The sequence below is a fragment of the Erpetoichthys calabaricus genome, chromosome 3 (genome assembly GCF_900747795.2).
Source record: "Erpetoichthys calabaricus chromosome 3, fErpCal1.3, whole genome shotgun sequence".
NCBI lineage: Eukaryota > Metazoa > Chordata > Cladistia > Polypteriformes > Polypteridae > Erpetoichthys > Erpetoichthys calabaricus.
In genome coordinates, this window is record NC_041396.2 from 24,076,107 (window position 1) to 24,096,214 (window position 20,108).

At 38.7% G+C, this 20,108-nt stretch overlaps 1 protein-coding gene across 6 annotated transcripts in view; it reads right to left on the minus strand.

Moving 5' to 3' along the window:
• The window catches only part of ppfia4 (PTPRF interacting protein alpha 4), a 505,408-nt gene that overhangs the window by 155,794 nt on the left and 329,506 nt on the right, over nt 1-20,108 (minus strand). For all 6 annotated transcript variants that reach the window (XM_051924406.1, XM_051924405.1, XM_051924404.1 and 3 more), the window contains one exon: nt 5,437-5,658. In XM_051924406.1, coding sequence (XP_051780366.1) covers nt 5,437-5,658 — 222 coding nt within the window. The remainder of the gene's footprint in view (nt 1-5,436; nt 5,659-20,108) is intronic.

Genomic DNA, 20,108 nt, shown 5'->3' on the forward strand with positions numbered 1-20,108 from the left:
ACAGTAACACTGAGGACTTTCAGACACAAATTATTCAGCAGAAGAGTATCAAGAAACACTAATGGAGCTCCTTAATACCACTACATAATGCTTCACTGGGACAAATCTTATTGTGTTTGGCCAAGTTGAATGTTTCCTTTTATTTGTAACTAGTCATTTAGCCCGTTACAATAACAGGCGCTAGAACAGTAGTGCATAAACATTAGTAGGAACAGTCTATATTAAATGGCAAGGGACTTTGACCCCATTCTTTTTGTTGGTCGTATTTTTCTTTCTTTCAGCCTTTCTTTTGTTGATGTTTACTTGCTGAGCTGACCGTTCTTCGTGGGCTGCCGCCATGTATTGTGTGTCTTTAATTTTTTGTGACAGTAATACTGTCTTGTACGGCTCTATTCAATAAGGGCGCGCACAAAAAGGGGAGCTTCAAAAGGGCGACCTCAATTGAGTGCGGCGAATAAAGGCGTTCGTAGATAATTGAGTTCAAATGGCTCTGGAATATGTGAAGACCAACAAAGGTGCAGATCTTTATTTACGCGCGCCTTTATTCGCTGTGCCCAATTGAGGTCACCCTTTTGAGGCTCGCCTTTTTGTGTGCACCCTTATTGAAGGATACCGTCTTGTACGTCCGCTGGCTTGTACGTCCATAATATACCTTTAATTTTCTCTGGTGGTAATACAGGCGTGCACGTCGGTAATATGCCTTTAATCTCCTCTGACAGTAATACTGGCTTGTATGTGGCTGTAATATGTGTCACTGTATTGTGTACCTTTAATTTCCTCTCGCAGTAATACTGGTTTGTATTTCTGTAAAACGCCTCTAACTTTCTCTGACAGTAATATCGTGCATCGCACCGTGCCCTGCGCATGCGCACCTCACCAGAAGACACACACACACGGACACCTGGGCGCACATAGGGATTTTATATATATAGATTCTAGAGTGTGTTTGAGGGTGGTTATTGTTGTATGTTATAATATTTATTTCTATGTTGAGCTTCCGTAAAAACAAAATGTCCCTTTTAGGACAAATAAAGTGCCATCTATCTATCTATCTATCTATCTATCTATCTATCTATCTATCTATCTATCTATCTATCTATCTATCTATCTATCTATCTATCTATCTATCTATCTATCTATCTATCTATCTATCATATAGTGCCTTCATATCTACAGTCATATGAAAAAGTTTCGGAACCCTTCTTAATTCTTTGGATTTTTGTTTATCATTGGCTGAGCTTTCAAAGTAGCAACTTCTTTTTAATATCTGACAGGCCTTATGGAAACAGTAGTATTTGAGTAGTGATATTAAGTTTACTGGATTAACAGAAAATATGCAATATGCATCATAACAAAATTAGACAGGTACATAGATTTGGGCACCCAACAGAGATATGACATCAATACTTAGTTGAGCCTCCTTTTGTAAATATGACAGCCTCTAGACGCTGTCCTCCTGTAGCCTTTGATGAGTGTCTGGATTCTGGATGGAGGTATTGTTGACCATTCTTCCATACAAAAATCTCTCCAGTTCAGTTCAATTTGATGGCTGCCGAGCATGGACAGTCTGCTTCAAATCATCCCATAGATTTTCGATGATATTCAAGTCATCTGTACTACGTATTTACGTTAACATGTGACCTTCTGTAATAAGTATATATGTTGAATATGTCACTGTGCTCTGTACAAAAAATATTTTATAAATCCACTCATATGTACAGCTAACACAGGGGCTCATCGTTTAGAACTGCTAGGCAAGCATTAGAAGACAGGAAAGGGACAAGTATGAAATGTGCATTGTACTATTTCTGTGTTACAGAGTCAGCATGACATTGGATCTCCTTTTCCTTGTTTGGAATGGCATGATTTACCTAAGTGGGGCCTACACTTGGAGAAAGGATATGAAACCTTGGAACATTGCCCGGCACACCTTTGAAGCCGACGGTCGGATGGGACATAACGTCATCCGATCCTGAAAATCCTTCCAGCGCAGCGACGAAAATGGCAGACTGTATACATTGAGCTCCCACTTCAGTAATAATAATAATAATTCTTTGCATTTATATAGCGCTTTTCTCAGTACTCAAAGCGCTCAGCAATTGCAGGTTAAGGGCCATACTGAAGGGCCCAACAGAGCAGAGTCCCTGTTGGCATTTGCAGGATTCAAACTGGCAACCTTCCGATTGCCAGTGCAGATCCCTAACCTCAGAGCCACCACTCCGCCTATGGTAACCGTAATGGTCTTGTCATGACTTTCTCGTCTGTTATGCCGTGCACATCGTCATTAAAGAAAGCTAAGTTATTTCTCCTATGTGATTTCTTACCGCCATATCACTAAGGGAGGGGTATCGCCTTTTAATATTATATCTATATAGTTTCGAGTTATGTAACATGCCGCAATTACAAAAGAACTTATTCCAACAAGGGAGCTAGCACCCCCTGCTGGATTCACCTTCATAACAATAAAGATTATTCTTGAACACCGGTAATACATTTACCAATTTTAGAATATGTAGATAAAAGTCATCCCACAATTTTAGACTGTAAACACATCCTTCCATCTGTCAAATAGAAGAAGGTACAACCTTCCATCAGTTTAATACTGTGGCAAATGAGTTACAGTTCATCTTCTAACTACTGTATGTAATAAAATGCTGAAGTCTGTGCATGTGTCCAGTCCCTCCATGCAGTCTGATTGGTCAGCTTGGCTGTGATCTGATCACTCAGGTTTGCTCAGTCAAATCGCTGGTCAAAAGAAGTTGACACATGTGAGGATACCAAGGAAAGGCATAGGACGAACGCTGAGAGTTGTCTTCAAATACTGGAAGTATTTCTAACGTTGTGAATGATATTTTCACAGCAGGTTGCCAGGGCCTGTCTACTGCTGATGGTACTCAAAAAGTTGACAAGAGACGAGCAACACACCTCGAAGTCTGAGCACCAGGCTTTAAGGGAACACCATCGAGAGAAGTGCCAGGAAACACAGGTTTAAGACACATGAAGATACCAAAGAAAAGCACAGGATGAAAACTGATGATACAAGTAAGGCAAGAGATGTCAAATATCAAATATTTTTTAATTTAAATTTTTGTACCTAACTTCAACTGATAATGTAGCTAGTTCTACATAATGTAACATTAAATTTCCAAACCACCTTAATCCATTTCAGGAATGTATTATGATAGGACCTATGACAGCAACATCTGGTGCAAGACTGGGCATGGCACTAGTCCTTGGCAGAGTCTATGCTACATTAAAGACTAGCTGTGTTATCTGACATTGCCATGTTTTTATTTAAAGGTTTTGCTGTAAATTTAACGTGGGGAAATACTAATTCATCGTAGGATTTGACTCATCTGTGGAGTTATGATTACTTCATCTAGTCAGTATGGTATGGCTTCTCATATGACAATGAAACTGTGCAAGGTGTGGTGTAATGATGAGTATACTTGCCTTCCAAGTACCTGATCTAGCATTGGGAGATGGATTCCCAACCATCACACGTAGCTTTTTCCTCAATCAAAGATAGCCAAAATAGGATGGCATCAAGACGCCATTTTAAGATGGACTATTCCTGAGATAGCCTCCAATTTTCATGAAAATATGTGCAGGCATTTTTGCATGATGCTGGATCAAACATATGTGAACACAGGTGCCAAGTCAGATTTATTTATTTAAACATATCAAAAATATCTAACAAAAATTGGGAGTGGTCTCCCTTAGACTTTTTCGTATACTCAGATATGGGAATGGATATTTGAAGAGTAAACTGCAAGACAGTGATTAAATTTTTATATTATGTACATTAAAGAACCATCAACATCAAATCAATAATATATTGAACAATTTTTATAAAAGTAAAGTTGAATTAAAAAAAAAAATTTGCCATGATAATTTTATTTTAGCGAACAATGCAGGTAAATTACCATTTTCAATAAGTGGAAGTGGGTCAAAAGTTGCAAGAGACTTTAGTAATGTGTGTAATGTAATACTTGTGCACACAATTTCGTTTATTTAAAGCAAAAACGTTCTCAAATATGTATGTATGTATGTATTACCATTTGAATGTCAAACAGAAAATTGTAATTACAGTGGACCCTTGACTTACGAACTCAATTCGTTCACGAGGGCTGGTTGTAACTCAAGTTAGTTGTAAGTCAAGACTATTTTTCCCATAAGAAATAATGGAAATACCCATAATGCGTTCCGAACCTCCCACAGCAACACTTACTTAACCTTTGCATAATAAAAAAGTGTTGTATAATGTGCATAATTTACCAAAACACCAATATTTTTCTAATGTACTAACCAAAAAGTTATAAAAAGTGCCTAGCCTACCAGAAACAATAATTTCATACTGTACTCACCATTTAATTTGACATCTTTGGGTTGCAGGAAGGGAGGAGGAGGAGGAGAATGAAATGGAAGGTGGTTATTGTTTGGAAGGAGTTTCCTTATACAAATCTTTTCTTTGAAAATTGTCAAGATGGTGGATTTCGACATGCTGTACATATTAGCGAGATCGGTCACATGAACGCCACTGTCATATTTCTGCACAATTTCCTTCTTCGTTTCGATTGTGAACGCTTTCTTTACCCTCGTTACCTTCTCTTCCTTCCTTAGCAATTATTGAAATAAATTATATAAATCACTGCACTGACCGAAATTACGTCCACAAACACACGTATCTGGGCTCCGAATGACGCTTACGAAAGCTCTCGGCTGTTTGTTTACAATCGCACAAGCAGACCACGTGACCGCATTCGGGTCATAACGCAAGATGTTGGTCGTAATTCAAAATAAAAATTTTGGTCGTAAACCAAGTTGTTCGCATGTCAGGCCGGTCGTATATCAAGGGTCGACACTATCTTGAAAACTGGTTGTTTTTCCAAAAAATGCAAACAGATAAAAATGCCTAGAATGTGGTGCTTTACCATAATATGATGTGAAATCATCAAATTCTTAATATTTTTGGGGAAATGTTTCAGGTAAAGTACCACTTCCAGTTAGCGTAAATTGCTCAAAAGTTGATAAAAATCTACATTTTGTATTTAATACTTGTATGCAAAATTTGGTTGACCTAAGTGAAAGCATACTCAAGTTGTCGTGTTTACATACACACACACACAAATAGACACACAGACATAATTCCAAAGATGGTATTTTCAGACTCGGGGATGTCTAAAACTTCGAGATTCATCACACTCTCAAAATTGAATTTTTGGACGATTCCAATACTTTCCCTGTACTTGATTTACAAGAAAGTAACAAATGTACTTCAACTTGTGGTTTAATGGTACAACACTCTGGCCTTGCCCTCACTGAAGAGCACTACACAACACTGAACTGAATAGTAAGAACATGAAATTACATGACTTGCACAATTTATTCCTCTTCCTTATTCTCCCTCTCTGCATATGTCTGACAACTTCTCACCTCTCGGAGGTCTCGCTGGAATTTGCTGTTCACCTCTTCACTCTTGATGACATCTTTGCGGGCGGTGTTGATCTCTGCTTCCATCTCATTTAGACGGCTGGTCAAGGCAGCCACATGCTCTTTGCTTTGGCTCAGCTCGAGGTTGGCCTTTTCCAGGAGTTCCTGTAGTTCCAGCGTACGGCTCACCTCATCATGGGCATCAATGGAACCATTTGGTAGCCTCTACAATTGAAAAAAGGAAAAAGAAGTCAATAATTTTAGATGAGGTTCTATTCTGTCAAAAGAGAAGACTGACATGACAACAAAATAAATACAGTGGAACCTCGGTTTGCGAGCATAATTCGTTCCGGAAACGTGCTCGTAGTGCAAAGCACTTGTATATAAAAGTGCATTTCCCCATAAGAAATAATGGAAACTCAGATGATTTGTTTCACAACCCAAAACTATTCATATAAAAATGATTAATACAAAATATAAAGTAAAAATACATAAAACAAATTAACCTGCACTTTACCATTGAAAAGAATCATGGCTGGTGTGAGTGAGTTTCTAAACTCTTGTGGGATTCCACCCAACGGGACGACACGCGGAAGACCGTCCCAACGCAATCACAGTCTCTCAGCGCTGTAGCAGTTCGCTGTAAAAGCGAATCTGAAAAGATCGCGAACATGCTATAAGCGCCTGCCGTCGATGGGTGATACAAGGAACAAGGAACATTATAAATGTGCAGGGCACTGCCTGACTGCTGTGTGTGTTTCAAGCTGAATAAAGCTGGTGTTGACTCAGCTTTGTGCCTTAGTGTGCAAGACGGGGACTCACATGTCACAGCACACATGCGCGTGCGAGCACACACACACACGAGCGCGCGCGTGCACACACACACATACACACGCGCGCGCGCACACACACAGTCACAATGCTAATGCTGTAGTAAACAGTATACGCTTGTACGGATGTTTACTATGAGTGAGGCACGCCGACTCAGACAGAGAATAGGAGACGCTTGCCCACAATCCCGCAGCGAGAGAGAGAAGAACCATCAGTTCAGTTTTGATCACATGACGCTCAGCAGACAAAGAGTATACATACTACTCGTACTGCAAGACCTCGCTCGTTTATCAAGTCAAAATTTATTAAAAATTTTTGCTCGTCTTACAAAACACTCGTAAACCAAGTTACTCGCAAACCAAGGTTCCACTGTATTCTTGTTACGTTACATACTCAAAGAACAAATATCAAAATAGGGCGCTCAAGAAAAGGCATATCATAATCTCAGTCCTTTAAATTTACATACATAGAATTCTAAACTAATTAATAAAATTCAGGGCCACAGGCTTCCATATCATTCCAAGCAACACCAAACTAAAGGCAGGAAGCAACCTTGGACTGGGTGCCAGTCCATCACATGGCCTCTGCTCACAATCACCCACACTCACAGTGGTGCCAACTAACCCAAACCACATGTGAGGATGTGGAAACTCCACACAGAAGGCAGGCAGGAGTGGGATTTGATATGAAATATCTTAAGCTGCATGTGGTTAGGATGTATGAAAGTCCAGATGAGAGGTGAAAGCTCCAAGTGGAGTGACATTATCAATGGAGACCCTCAGTGGTCTGTCCTTGCCTGTTACATTTTCTAATTTATATTAGTGACATTGATTTTGGTATAGCTAGTAAACTTGTGAAATTCACAGATGACACTAAAATTGGAAGAATGACAGATACTGAGGAGACAGCAAAAAGAATTCAACAATGCTACAAGTGAGCAAAAGTAACATCAGTTATAATATATGATAAGGGACACGGTGCTACAGAAAGTAACCTCTGAAAAGGATTTAGGAATTGATGTTGACACAACATTCTCATCAGATAAGCAATGTGAGGGAGCAATTAAAAAGTCAAATAAAATCTATGTAAATAAAATTGTCTGGATATCCATCTGTCTGTCAGAACCAATTTTCACAAACTTTGCCATGTGCCATGCCATTGTTCCAACTTTGACTATATGTCGTATTGGGGAGGGCAACAACCTAAAAACCAGCACCAATACAGGGACTACAATTCCCATCAGGCAGCATGAATGAGTTAATACTGAAGGAAGACACCATCATCAGCACTCACAAAGTTTTCTACCATCAAAGTGTATGATCAGACCACAGGTATGTGCAGCATTTTCTTCTTAACTAATCTGGATATCAATTTCATTATCTGGTTGGATTACAGCTTTTGTCCAAGAGTACATCTTTTTGTGTCATTGTGGGCTTTGTTTATCTATATTGCAATTGCAAAAGAAAATTTTTCTCCATTCATTTATACCAGCAACGGCGGATACTTCACTTAGTGGTAGGTTATATAGTAAAAAAAACTGTTGAAAATAAAGTTGAGGGACATTAAGACTATAAAATGCACTAGTGAGACCTCATTTATTGTGTACAGTTAAGGTCACCACACTACAAGAAAGACATAGCAGCACTTGAAACTGTTCAGAGGAGAGCAACCAAGAGGACACCAGGATTAAGGGACACGTCCTGCTGTGGCAGACTCTGAGAATTACCGTATATGTTCACGTATAAGTCGGGTCTTGAAACACAAAAAATCGATCATAAAATCAGACCCCGACTTATACACCTGTTCAAAAATGCGACACTTATTTTTATTTCTTTTACATCTTCTTGCTTCCTCCAATCTTGCACTAGTTTCTCAGATGCATCGAAGTTTGTTGAAGCAGCGCAGTTACCAATTTCTTTCGCCACTTCAATGACTTTTAATTTAAAACCAGCTTCATATTTTCTTCTGATCGCACGCTCCATCGTAGATAAGGGATGCTCTTACGATAAAGGTGTATGAGGGTGTGAGATACAAAAAAAAAAACAAATCAGTGCAAACGTTGCTTCGGAATAGTTCGGGTATTACCGTGTGGTCATTTAGGCACAATAGAGAGAGGTTAGGAGCACACGCCAATACAGAGCATTGCCGCACCAACATAGAAAAAAAAAAGGGCGTGTGCTCCGTGGTTACTCTCTCAGGTGGGCGTTAGCATATCATAATCTCTTGGACCAATAGTGTGAGTTTTCCACATTCAACATACACAACCGAAATTATAAAATATCAGAAACTAGACAAAGAGCCCGTTTTGACAACGTAAGATGAAACGGGAACAAGTGGAATAGTAATAAGTATAAGCACCACAAACCTGATATAGGTGTATTGAATGAATGCGTAATTAACACTAGAATTACCAGAGCCTACGAAAAAACTCGTATATCCGGCCCACCTTAAATCGCTTCTTAGATCCGTTCACACCTCTCCGCCCAGCATCCTTTGTCCTCTAAATGTGCTGATAAAAGACAAGCTGCCAGCAGCCGGCTATTCCATCCCCCCACTGATTTAGAACGTGAGCGAACTTTTCCCAGCTCATGCCTTGATTGATTATCTGGGACTGAAGTGGAGTTTTACAGTGGAAATAAGAGATCGTTATTCTAAAGTAATCTGTGTAAGCACATTGTTAAAACAGAAACTTTGTCATATTTTAGTAATAAATGTTACAAAATGTAGTAGGCATAAACTATAGAATGTGTAAAACCCGAGTTCCAAAGATCAAATAAGCACTTTCACAAAAGCTTCAAGGACAGGACAACAGCCTTCGTGGCGTAGCGCGTTAAGATTTGCCTCTTAGAGCACAACAGCTCTGCTGCCTCACAGACCTGAGTTTGATTCCCCGCTGGGGATAAAATGTTGCTTTTTTTTTTTTTCTTTTTAACCTCAAACGGATATAAAATTTATAAATTGGTATGCACTGTCAGTTAATGAGATCGTTATATTTTCATGTGGGATGCTCCTTTTAAAATATTTTTTTAACAATTGAGACTGCAATTAACAGGAACAACTTTCCTTATAACTGTTATTTTTAAGATCCATAACACACAGACAGTCAGAGCACTGCGTAATAGAGAGACAGACCCGCTATAACATCACCCCTCCGCCCAATCTGACTCTCTAAGTAAGATCGGGGGGAGGGGTGAGGTTAGAGCGCCTGAGCTTATTCAGTGCTGCAGAAACAACGCACACACGTTGATCTTTTTTTTCTTTCAGTACACGTGGCTTCCCTGTTTATTTATATATCTAGTGACTTCTCTGCCTGTCTGTCTCTCTATTACGCAGTGCTCTGACTGTCTGTGTGTTATGGATCTTAAAAATAACAGTTATAAGGAAAGTTGTTCCTGTTAATTGCAGTCTCAATTGTTAAAAAAATATTTTAAAAGGAGCATCCCACATGAAAATATAACGATCTCATTAACTGACAGTGCATACCAATTTATAAATTTTATATCCGTTTGAGGTTAAAAAGAAAAAAAAAAAAAGCAACATTTTATCCCCAGCGGGGAATCAAACTCAGGTCTGTGAGGCGGCAGAGCTGTTGTGCTCTAAGAGGCAAATCTTAACGCGCTACACCACAGAGGCTGTTGTACCATCCTTGAAGCTTTTGTGAAAGTGTTTATTTGAACTTTGGAACTCGGGCTTTACACATTCTATAGTTTATGCCTACTACTTTTTGTAACATTTATTACTAAAATATGACAAAGTTTCTGTTTTAACAATGTGTTTACACAGATTACTTTAGAATAATGATCTCTTATTTCCACTGTAAAACTCCACTTCACTCCCACATAATCAATCGAGGCATGAGCTGGGAAAAGTTTGCTCACGTTCTAAGTCGGTGGGGGGATGGAATAGCCGGCTGCTGGCAGCTTGTCTTTTATCAGCACATTTAGAGGACAAAGGATGGTGGCAGAGAGGTGTGAACAGATTTAAGAAGCGATTTAAGGTGGGCCGGATATACGAGTTTTTTCGTAGGCTCTGGTAATTCTAGTGTTAAGCCTGGAGCAGTAGTCGAAATCACCTTTCAGGCCTCTAGAGCAGTGGTCCTAAACATTTTTGACAGCAAGGACCACTTTATTAGATGCCAATTTTTCCACGGACCGGTCGGGAGGGGGTTGGAGTTGGTTGGGGGGGGCAGTTTTATACATAACGAGCTGTATATACCCGGCGTTGCCCGGGGCAGAAGTAACCTAATCGGTCAAACACTTACATATATACCAAAGTAAACCTAATCGGTCAAACAGTTACATATATAAAAAAACCGAACCTAATCGGACAAACAGCTAATCTATATACATAAGCAAACCTAATTGGTCAAACAGTTACATAAATACAAAAGCAAACCTAATCGATCAAACAGCTTCATATATACAGAAGCGAACCTAATTGGTCAAACAGTTATGCATGTGCAGAATGATTTTACAAACATTATGCGTGTTAACAATCATTAAAAAGAAAAGATTGAGGAACTGTTCTTCTATATGTGATGAAGCCACTAATAAGACAGATTTTTTTCAGGACCCAGCTGTTTCATAACTAAACTACTGCCACCCCAAAGTAATGCCTAATAGTGGTTTTTGGGGTAGCTGTGGAATAAAAAGGGTGTTTTTTAGTCAGTAAGAATCTGACACTACCCTTCAGTACGGGCTGAAGGGTGCCTATGTAAGGTTTTACATCCTTCCCGTATGGAAAAAAAAACATACTAAACTTTTTTTTCATCATTACACATAATCTCAGTCAAATGGAAGTACGCATTCTCAATTTATTTTTATCTAATTTTTACTTTTTCACAAAGCCATCCCATGCCAATTTGTATGAATAAACTTTTGCTAGAGAGTTAGCAAAAGTTTATTCATGCACATATTTTAATACGGATAATCTATCTCTAATCAAGGTTCTCATTTTCATTCTAATTTAAAATAATAATAGATACTCATTTTTTTCTTCTGTTTTAGAAAAACCAATCTATGCCACCTACGTCTTCGTCAAGTCAGCTTCATCCAGCTTCATCACATATAGAAGAAGAGTTCCTCAATCTTTTCTTTTTAATGATTGTTAACACGCATAATCTTTGTAAAATTATTCTGCACATGCATAACTGTTTGACCAATTAGGTTCGCTTCTGTATATATGAAGCTGTTTCATCGATTAGGTTTGCTTTTGTATTTATGTAACTGTTTGACCAATTAGGTTTGCTTATGTATATAGATTAGCTGTTTGTCCGATTAGGTTCGCTTCTGTATATATGAAGCTGTTTGTCCGATTAGGTTCGGTTTTTTTATATATGTAACTGTTTGACCGATTAGGTTTACTTTGGTATATATGTAAGTGTTTGACCGATTAGGTTACTTCTGCCCCGGGCAACGCCGGGTATATACAGCTCGTATATATATATATATATATATATATAGCAAAATACCCGCGCTTCGCAGCGGAGAAGTAGTGTGTTAAAGAGGTTATGAAAAAAAAAGGAAACATTTTAAAAATAACGTAACATGATTGTCAATGTAATTCTGTTGTCATTGTTATAACTGTTGCTGTCTTTTATATATATATATATATATATATATATATATATAGATATATATATATATATATATATTATATATATAATATACACACACACATAAACATTTATATACATATACATATATATACATAGCTACATATACACATGTACATATATATACACACACATACATAAACACACACATAAGACTTACTGAGTGAAACGGGCTTTCATTGACAATCATGTTACGTTATTTTTAAAATGTTTCCTTTTTTTTTCATAACCTCTTTAACACACTACTTCTCCGCTGCGAAGCGCGGGTATTTTGCTAGTATATATATATATATATATATATACATATACACACATACATGCAGTTTTAATAACACAGAAATCAATATAAACATTAACATCATTATCATATGAGAATATGAAGTAATATATAAGAAGCACATTTCATATAAATATAAATTATTAAACAGTAAAACATTAACATTTAAGAAGTAAAGTTACATTAAGTACTACTGCAGTGCCTTCGGGTATACCTCATTTTTTGTTTGCCCATTACATGCTTAAATGTATACATTTTTTGGTGTACCTACCCGAGAACACGCGACATATAACCGAGCGTGGGAGAAGCATGGATTTTAAACACGCGTTGAGTTGATGTGCTGGTCTCCCTCGTGAAATAACTGGTAATGTTTGACTAAAATCTACAGCGAGTAAAACGACATTAGCTCCTATTTTTTTTTTTACGATCTCTGAGATGTTGCTTTTTTCGGTTCAAGGCTTCATAAGCTCTTTTATGTTGTATGGTGTACTTATCCCAAACCATCATCTTTGAATGTTGCAACACTTTCGCCTTGTATGTAGATCGGGGTAATTACATTCATTGCATTCCTAGTCTGAATCACAATGTGATTGTATGGGTGGTTACCTGGCACTGTAGGGTTGCCACCCGTCCTTTAAAATACGGAATCGTGCCGCGTTTGAGAATGAAATTGCGCGTCCCGTTTTGAATCAATACTGGACGGGATTTATCCCGTATTTTTTTTATCATTTTTTTTTAAAGCAGCGTCTCATGCAAATCATCCCACACGCATTTTATGAAGATGCCTCCTTTCCTACTTTTGATTGGGTAATACTTGATGTCATCGTTAGTTTGATTGGTGTTTTTAACTGTCCAGTGAGTAGGGCGTGTCTTTCAACGGAATGAAAAAAAGGCCCACCCGACGACCCACCCATTCCATTTTTATATATATAGATTTACATAACATTTCTATTATTATTAAAGTTATTAAGCAGTTCGCATACGTTTGCAATCTGAGATTTTTCTTCTTTTTTTGCATATAACAAAGACATATGCTTTGCATTTGCCAATCCAACAGATTGCACATCACAAACATTAACACTGTTATCGTTTTTTTCGTGTCTGCCGTTTCTATAGGAGGGTGACAATGAGTTAAATTCCAATGGATGTTTTTCAAATGTTGACAAGCAATAAGCAAAAGGTATCACTGAAAACCACAGACAACAAAAACAGCAAAAAAAAAAAAAAAAAACAGTACGAGGAAAGTTCGAAGAAAGAATTTTTTTTACAATGTTTCTGTTTGGGGATCGTTGTGCAAATGTGCACATCTGAGCTGCGACCACAGATCTCACTGCTCTGTGGATGATTCGTTCAAGCATTTCAAGGTCACTTCGTTGTAATGAAAGCATCTGTTGAATGTACTTCGTAGTAACGTGATTTCTATAGACTCGCGTCATATGGGGAAACTATCGGGACCATAAAAATACTTTGTTTTAATACTCTCACACCTCAATCTCTCTCCTCTCTCTGCGCCGCTGCAAAGCCCCGCCTGCCAAGCGTTCTGAAAAGTCTGAGTGAGTCGCCATTGCCGGCAGTTCTCTCGTGGCCCGGCTGTCAGAAGGGCTGCGGACCGGTAGTGGGCCGCGGACCTGGGGTTGGGGACCCCTGCTCTAGAGCTTTAATCGAAGTCACCTTTCTCTTTGAATTTTTGCGGCCGTAAATCCGCCGCCTGCCACGATGTTGATCTTGTAAGGTTTTTTGGGCAGCTGCGCAGAAGGCGACTGTGCATTCAGCTTTGGATGGACGTGAGTGAGTGAGTGAGTGAGTGAGTGAGTGAGTGAGTGAGTGAGTGAGTGAGTGAGTGAGTGAGTGAGTGAGTGAGTGAGTGAGTGAGTGAGTGAGTGAGTGAGTGAGTGAGTGAGGAGGCTGGCGAATTATATATAAGATTATACTGTAAAATCAAGTCCCAACTTATCCGTGAGTATATACGGTAAACCTGTTTAATCTCAAGCAGAGGAGACAGCGTGGGGCTTAATTAGGAACCATATTTATAAAGCATCTCATAATTCCTCCAAGAAATTGCACTAAATGTCACACTAGGATAAGAATTTGTCCTACCTCAGAGCAATATATTAAAAGTATTTACGAAGCATCATACACTTACTCCCAGCTAGACATGAGAGTTCATGAGAATGGGTGACGTCACAACTTCACGACACCCCAAGCCACAAACTCATGAGATGTTCTGTAGTTTTCTGAAGTTAGGGCTAAGGCTGCACCAGAAAGATAATAATAATAATAATAATAATAATCATTATACTAGTAGTAGTAGTAGTAGAAGAAGTAGAAGGAAACATAATTAGGTAGAATTTTGCTGTAAGCTGCAACATCAAGAATAACCCTATCAAGCATCAAGATGGAAACACCAAGACACACACACACACACTAAATGAGAGTAAAGCCATAAATTAGGAATGTCTATTCCAGGGACTGTTCCTGCCTTGTGCCATATGCTTGCGGGGTAGACTCCAGCTCCAACCATGACGTCACTTCCAGGATCGCTTCACCTGGATTTGCCTTTTCCTCCCAGAAACCATCAGAAACAGAAAGGGGCCATCTTGGACAGACTTTGTGAAAATCAAAGGAAGTCTCAACAGTTTGTGCTTAACACAGTTTTTTGTGTGTGTCTTTTGCACCTTGCTCCAGACCCCTTATGATTATTTGTCTTATCTTTACAGTGTTCTGGAATTTTTAAAATAAGGAAGAAGCCAGACATTCCAAAGTATGGCAGCTCTACTCACTAATCATGGCACCCGAGAGTGGCAAGGTGTTAGAAGTTGATTACCACTGACAAGGAAGAACTTCACTCTGCATGTGACAATAATGACCCCATAAACCTATAAAATAACTGATTGATTTCTTTATTCTATTTTTTATTAAGTGAAGCTGCAGACTTAATTTCTTTTGTTCTTAATATTCTGAACCTTGTTACCTTCTATTTTTCTACATGTGCCTGTTAATTGTAAGCTATCTTAGATAAAGGTGTTTGCTAAATCAATAAATGTTGATAATAATCACATTTGCTACCCTTCTTCATTAAGATCAGGACACTAAAATAAATGATCAGAGTCATGAGACCAGTGCGTGGAATAATGTTAATACGCTAGCAAGAAAGGACTTTGAAGGAGCCATAATCAAAGCCAGAAGTAGGGATCAAAACAGAGAAGACTGCCACACTGAAACCAAAACTAAAATGAGAATCCAAAATCTTAGTTGAAAATTTGAACACAAGTCGAGACAAGAAAGTAGTTTTGAAAGAGATTTTTTTTTAAACAAAAGACTGATTGTCAAAAAGGCTTTTGGAATCCGCAAACTATGAGGAAGAAGTTCCTGAAATGGGGGCCTTTTACACCTGTCGCTTTGTTAATGGCAGTTCACGACCTCTGAGGACACGCCCCTGGATAACGTGGAGCTGGCATATTGGCACGATGACCAAAATAATTCACAGCAACAAAAGTAAGCTTTCAATCAAACTACTAATAAAACATTCAGAATCTAGGGTTTCAGAAACCCCCAAAATGAGTGCCATTCCTCATAAATTCACAGAGATTAAAATGAATAATAAAGCCATTCACAATACATGGATTACCATGTGCATCAGAAACATGACAGATGCCAAAACACAGCCCAACAGTAAGTGATGTCATAAAGGCCATCAGGGACCTTCCAGATTGGCATGAGTCACTCAGTCCAACCTGAACATCAGGAGAAACATCCACATGGGAGCAACAACATAGATATGCATGGGTGACCATAAATAGTTAAGCCATCTGCAAGACTAAAGCTAGAAACATCCATGAGGTGTCCTGTATGAAGTATGGCTACGAAAAAGAGCCCTCAGCAAGCATTCAAAGATGATATTGGCGTCAAGATGAAGTTTACTGTCCCGTTCAAACAGTCCAGTGAAATTCTTAGACACATGAGCCCTCACCTTCTAAATAAACATGTGCACCTACACCACATTGTTTTCCCTGTTCAGAAATTGGACACAGCCTTGTAAACAGCAGGTGTAAGATGGAGATCAACCTGTCCATTACATTCAAGCACACACACATATCCACTGTGACACAGACACACACACACACCCTGGGAGTACTTTTCTAGCTCAGATCAGGCAGGAATGACAGGAAAGGAGAAGAGTGTGACGCTGAAGTATTACTGACACACTTAAAACACAAAGAGGAAAGTAATTAGGAGAAAAAAAACTGGTGACCATAATTTAAGAAAAGGGTTAGAAAGAAAATCTGCACCCATAGTAACAGTCCAGAACTGGCCTTGGGGACCCCAATCTAGAGGCTTTCTCTGTTGCTTTGGTGGTGTTGTTGATGGCTGATGGCTTCGGTTATGACCTTCAAGACTTGATTGTGGTGTCAGTGGTATCTTCATTCTCCTAGTAAAATATTTTGGGAACTAAGTTTTTGAACATTTCAAAAGACATGCATCTTAGGTTCAGTGGCAATTCTAAACAGGCCAGTTGTTCCCGGGTCATTATCCAGGATAGGTTCCAACTTTGTGCCCAGTGCTGCCAGCTCAGGCTCCAGCCCATGTCCCTGAACTGGATTAAGAGGGTTTGAGAATGTTATGTAGCTCATGCTTCCATGAAACAGATCACTGAGCCATCAAAGCAATTTCAAACTGTTCACATTAAGAGCCATTTATTCATTATTTTACAATTCACAACATATTAAACAAAAGGCCATCAGAAAGCAGTGAGTTAATTATCAAAAGGGGCATCGGTGTGTGTCATTTTAGCTGCATGAACAGTTGGCTGAGCAAGCAGATTAGATGTGATGGAAGAAATCAGTGATGTCCCCGATGATAGAAAGGGAGAAAAAATAATTACTATTATGCAGATAAATACCTCAGATAGAAAGAAAGAAAGAAAGAAAGAAAGAAAGAAAGAAAGAAAGAAAGAAAGAAAGAAAGAAAGAAAGAAAGAAAGAAAGAAAGAAAGAAAGAAAGAAAGAATCACCAATGAGCCTTTTTCAGAATGAAGCCCAAAGGGAATTTATCTAAGCAATAATTACATAAACCTAGAGGGGCTCTGCTTATTGCAGGCTGTCATAGGACACTAAAGACCTTTGAAAAAGGTTTGGCTTTGAGAAAGACTCATCTTAGTTAAAAATCCTTCAGCTGCTGCCACAATTTCTAACGGTGAAGGGTTCGATCATCATGAGCTTCTATCTTCTCAATATAAGATGTAATGTATCTATCTATCTGTCTGTCATATAGTGCCTTTCATATCTATCTATCTATCTATCTATCTATCTATCTATCTATCTATCTATCTATCTATCTATCTATCTATCTATCTATCTATCTATCTATCTATCTATCTATCATATAGTGCCTTTTCTATCTATCTATCTATCTATCTATCTATCTATCTATCTATCTATCTATCTATCTATCTATCTATCTATCTATCTATCTATCTATCTATCTAGCACATTTTGTATTTATCTATCTGTCTATCTATCTTTCTTCTCAATATAAGATGTAATGGAGAATAAAATTGTTCTCAGAATGAAACTGCATTAAAAGGATCACACAAAACAATATTCTTTTACCTATTGTTTCAATTTGTTGCTGTGTGTTTGTAATAGTCTAGCATTTTTTGATAACATGTCTGGTATAATGTCTAAACTAATGAGCTGGAATTGAATTCTTAAAAGAAAGAAGCACCTTCCTGACAGCAAGCAAAGCTAACTGGTGAAATTCACCATAGTGCTTTTCACAGTGAAAATGCTGTGTTCACCGGTGACCTTACTGGAAACTGGCCATGCAGCCAGCTCAGACAAACTTTTTTTTTCCCAGTAGTAGTGTGCTAAAAATTCACGGAAAAATCACAGATACAGTATATTTAAACAGAAAACACACATACAGAAGAAAACTGCAAATGTGTCGATGTATTTGTGTGCTAAAGGTAATGTCACTATGTATGGTTTTGTATGTGTCCTGTATGTAATCCATGCTCCTAGCTCTTTAATTGTATTGCTCAGAGTGCAGTGCAATTGATGCAAACAGGAAGGAGTGAAGAATCTACGTGCTTTAGGGTTGAACTTATTTGCTCGGAGCAGCAGAGACTGAGCAAAAGCATCAGCGATAAAACAAACTGTGCTTTTGACTCCAGAGTACCTGCTGTCAAATCTGTGTCTGCCACTCTCTGCAAGTGGTTTTACAGTTCTGGTATTTAGATCTATTAATTTCAACTCAGGGAGCCACAGTGGTGCGATGGTTAGCACTGCTGCTTTACAGTTCAGATCACATTTTTGGTCAATATAATTGGTCCAGTATACTTGGCAGATGTTTCCCTAGACATAAGGGACACTTAAAAGAGCACTGAGCTATTATAATCTACTTAAAACTAGTTCAATATCTCTTTCCTCATTGATTTCAATGCATTTCGTTCAGTTCGGTAAAGTCCCTCGATATATCCTCAATTCTTCTGAACTCGATGCAAAATTAATACAGTATACATACATAAATAAATATACAGTGTATATATATATGTATATATGTATACAGTATATATTGTGATAATAATTAGTCAGAGACATCATAAAGATTTGGGGCAGCCACCCATATATTTTTTTCCCAGCTGCAAAAGTTGAATTTTAGTAGCACGATGTGCATAGAACAGAGTCCAAAACAGAACTCATTATCTGAGACAAAGATGGAGGTTTTAAAGGCCCATAAGTGAAGTGACGTCAGCAATACGGCTGGATTTGGAAGTGATGTCTTCTGAGGCGCCGGAACCTTGCAGGATTTCCCAGGAAAGGTCTGTAGGGAACTGAGAAAGACAGTCAGCCCACTCCGCCGCCCCCTGGTCAGATGTTTTATTACAATTACTTAGGCTCTTTAGCTGCCTCCTACTCGCACGTTTGTGACAATATATATATTGTGGGGAACAGGCTGGACACAGACAGGCAGACATTGGTATATGCACCACCAATGTACATCAATGTATATCTGTATATATATATATCCATCCATTCATCCATTTTCTAATCCGCTGAATCCGAACACAGGGTCACGGGGGTCTGCCGGAGTCAATCCCAGCCAACACAGTGCACAAGGCAGGGAACCAATCCCGGCCAGGGTGCCAACCCACCCAGGACACACACAAACACACCAAGCACACACTAGGGCCAATTTAGAATCACCAATCCACCTAACCTGCATGTCTTTGGACTGTGGGAGGAAACCGGAGCGCCCGGAGGAAACCCACGCGGACACGGGGAGAACATGCAAACTCCACGCAGGGAGGACCCAGGAAGCAAACCCAGGTCTCCTAACTGCGAGGCAGCAGTGCTACCACTGCGCCACCGTGCCGCCCCTATATATATATATCTACTATATAATAAAACATTAAGGTTTGTGTGTCGAGTCCCTCAGAGCAATCTGATTGGTCAGTTTGGCTTTGGTGACATGACAAACGAGAATGTGTGATTATGAGATGCATGAGGAGGAGTAAAGGCCCATCCTGAAAGAGCTGCCTTCAAAGATGGAACCAGAAAAAGACAGACATGCACCCAGAAAGTCATCTTTGAAAATAATAACAGAGTCAGAGAAGCCGGCTGTAGCCACCGAAGCATAAGGCGAGATCAAGCATGGGTAAAACACGTGCCAAAAGAAATCTCTCAGTCCAAAAGTTCGTTTTAAAAATATTTAGTAAAAGTTAAAAACAAATAATCCACATAAGAATAAAGAAAAAGGTAGTTACACACGTAGAATAAAAGGCAAAAAAAAGGAAAAATGTATCTTCTCTAAACTTAGCTTTTCTTGAGAAACTTTAGTTATTTCTGCACTTAAAGGTTCTTTACTTCTTCTTTTGTACACTTTAAACGTACGGCACAGTACTTAAATAAGCACTATTTTCTTAGAGTTATTTCACAAACTCAAAAGGTCCGT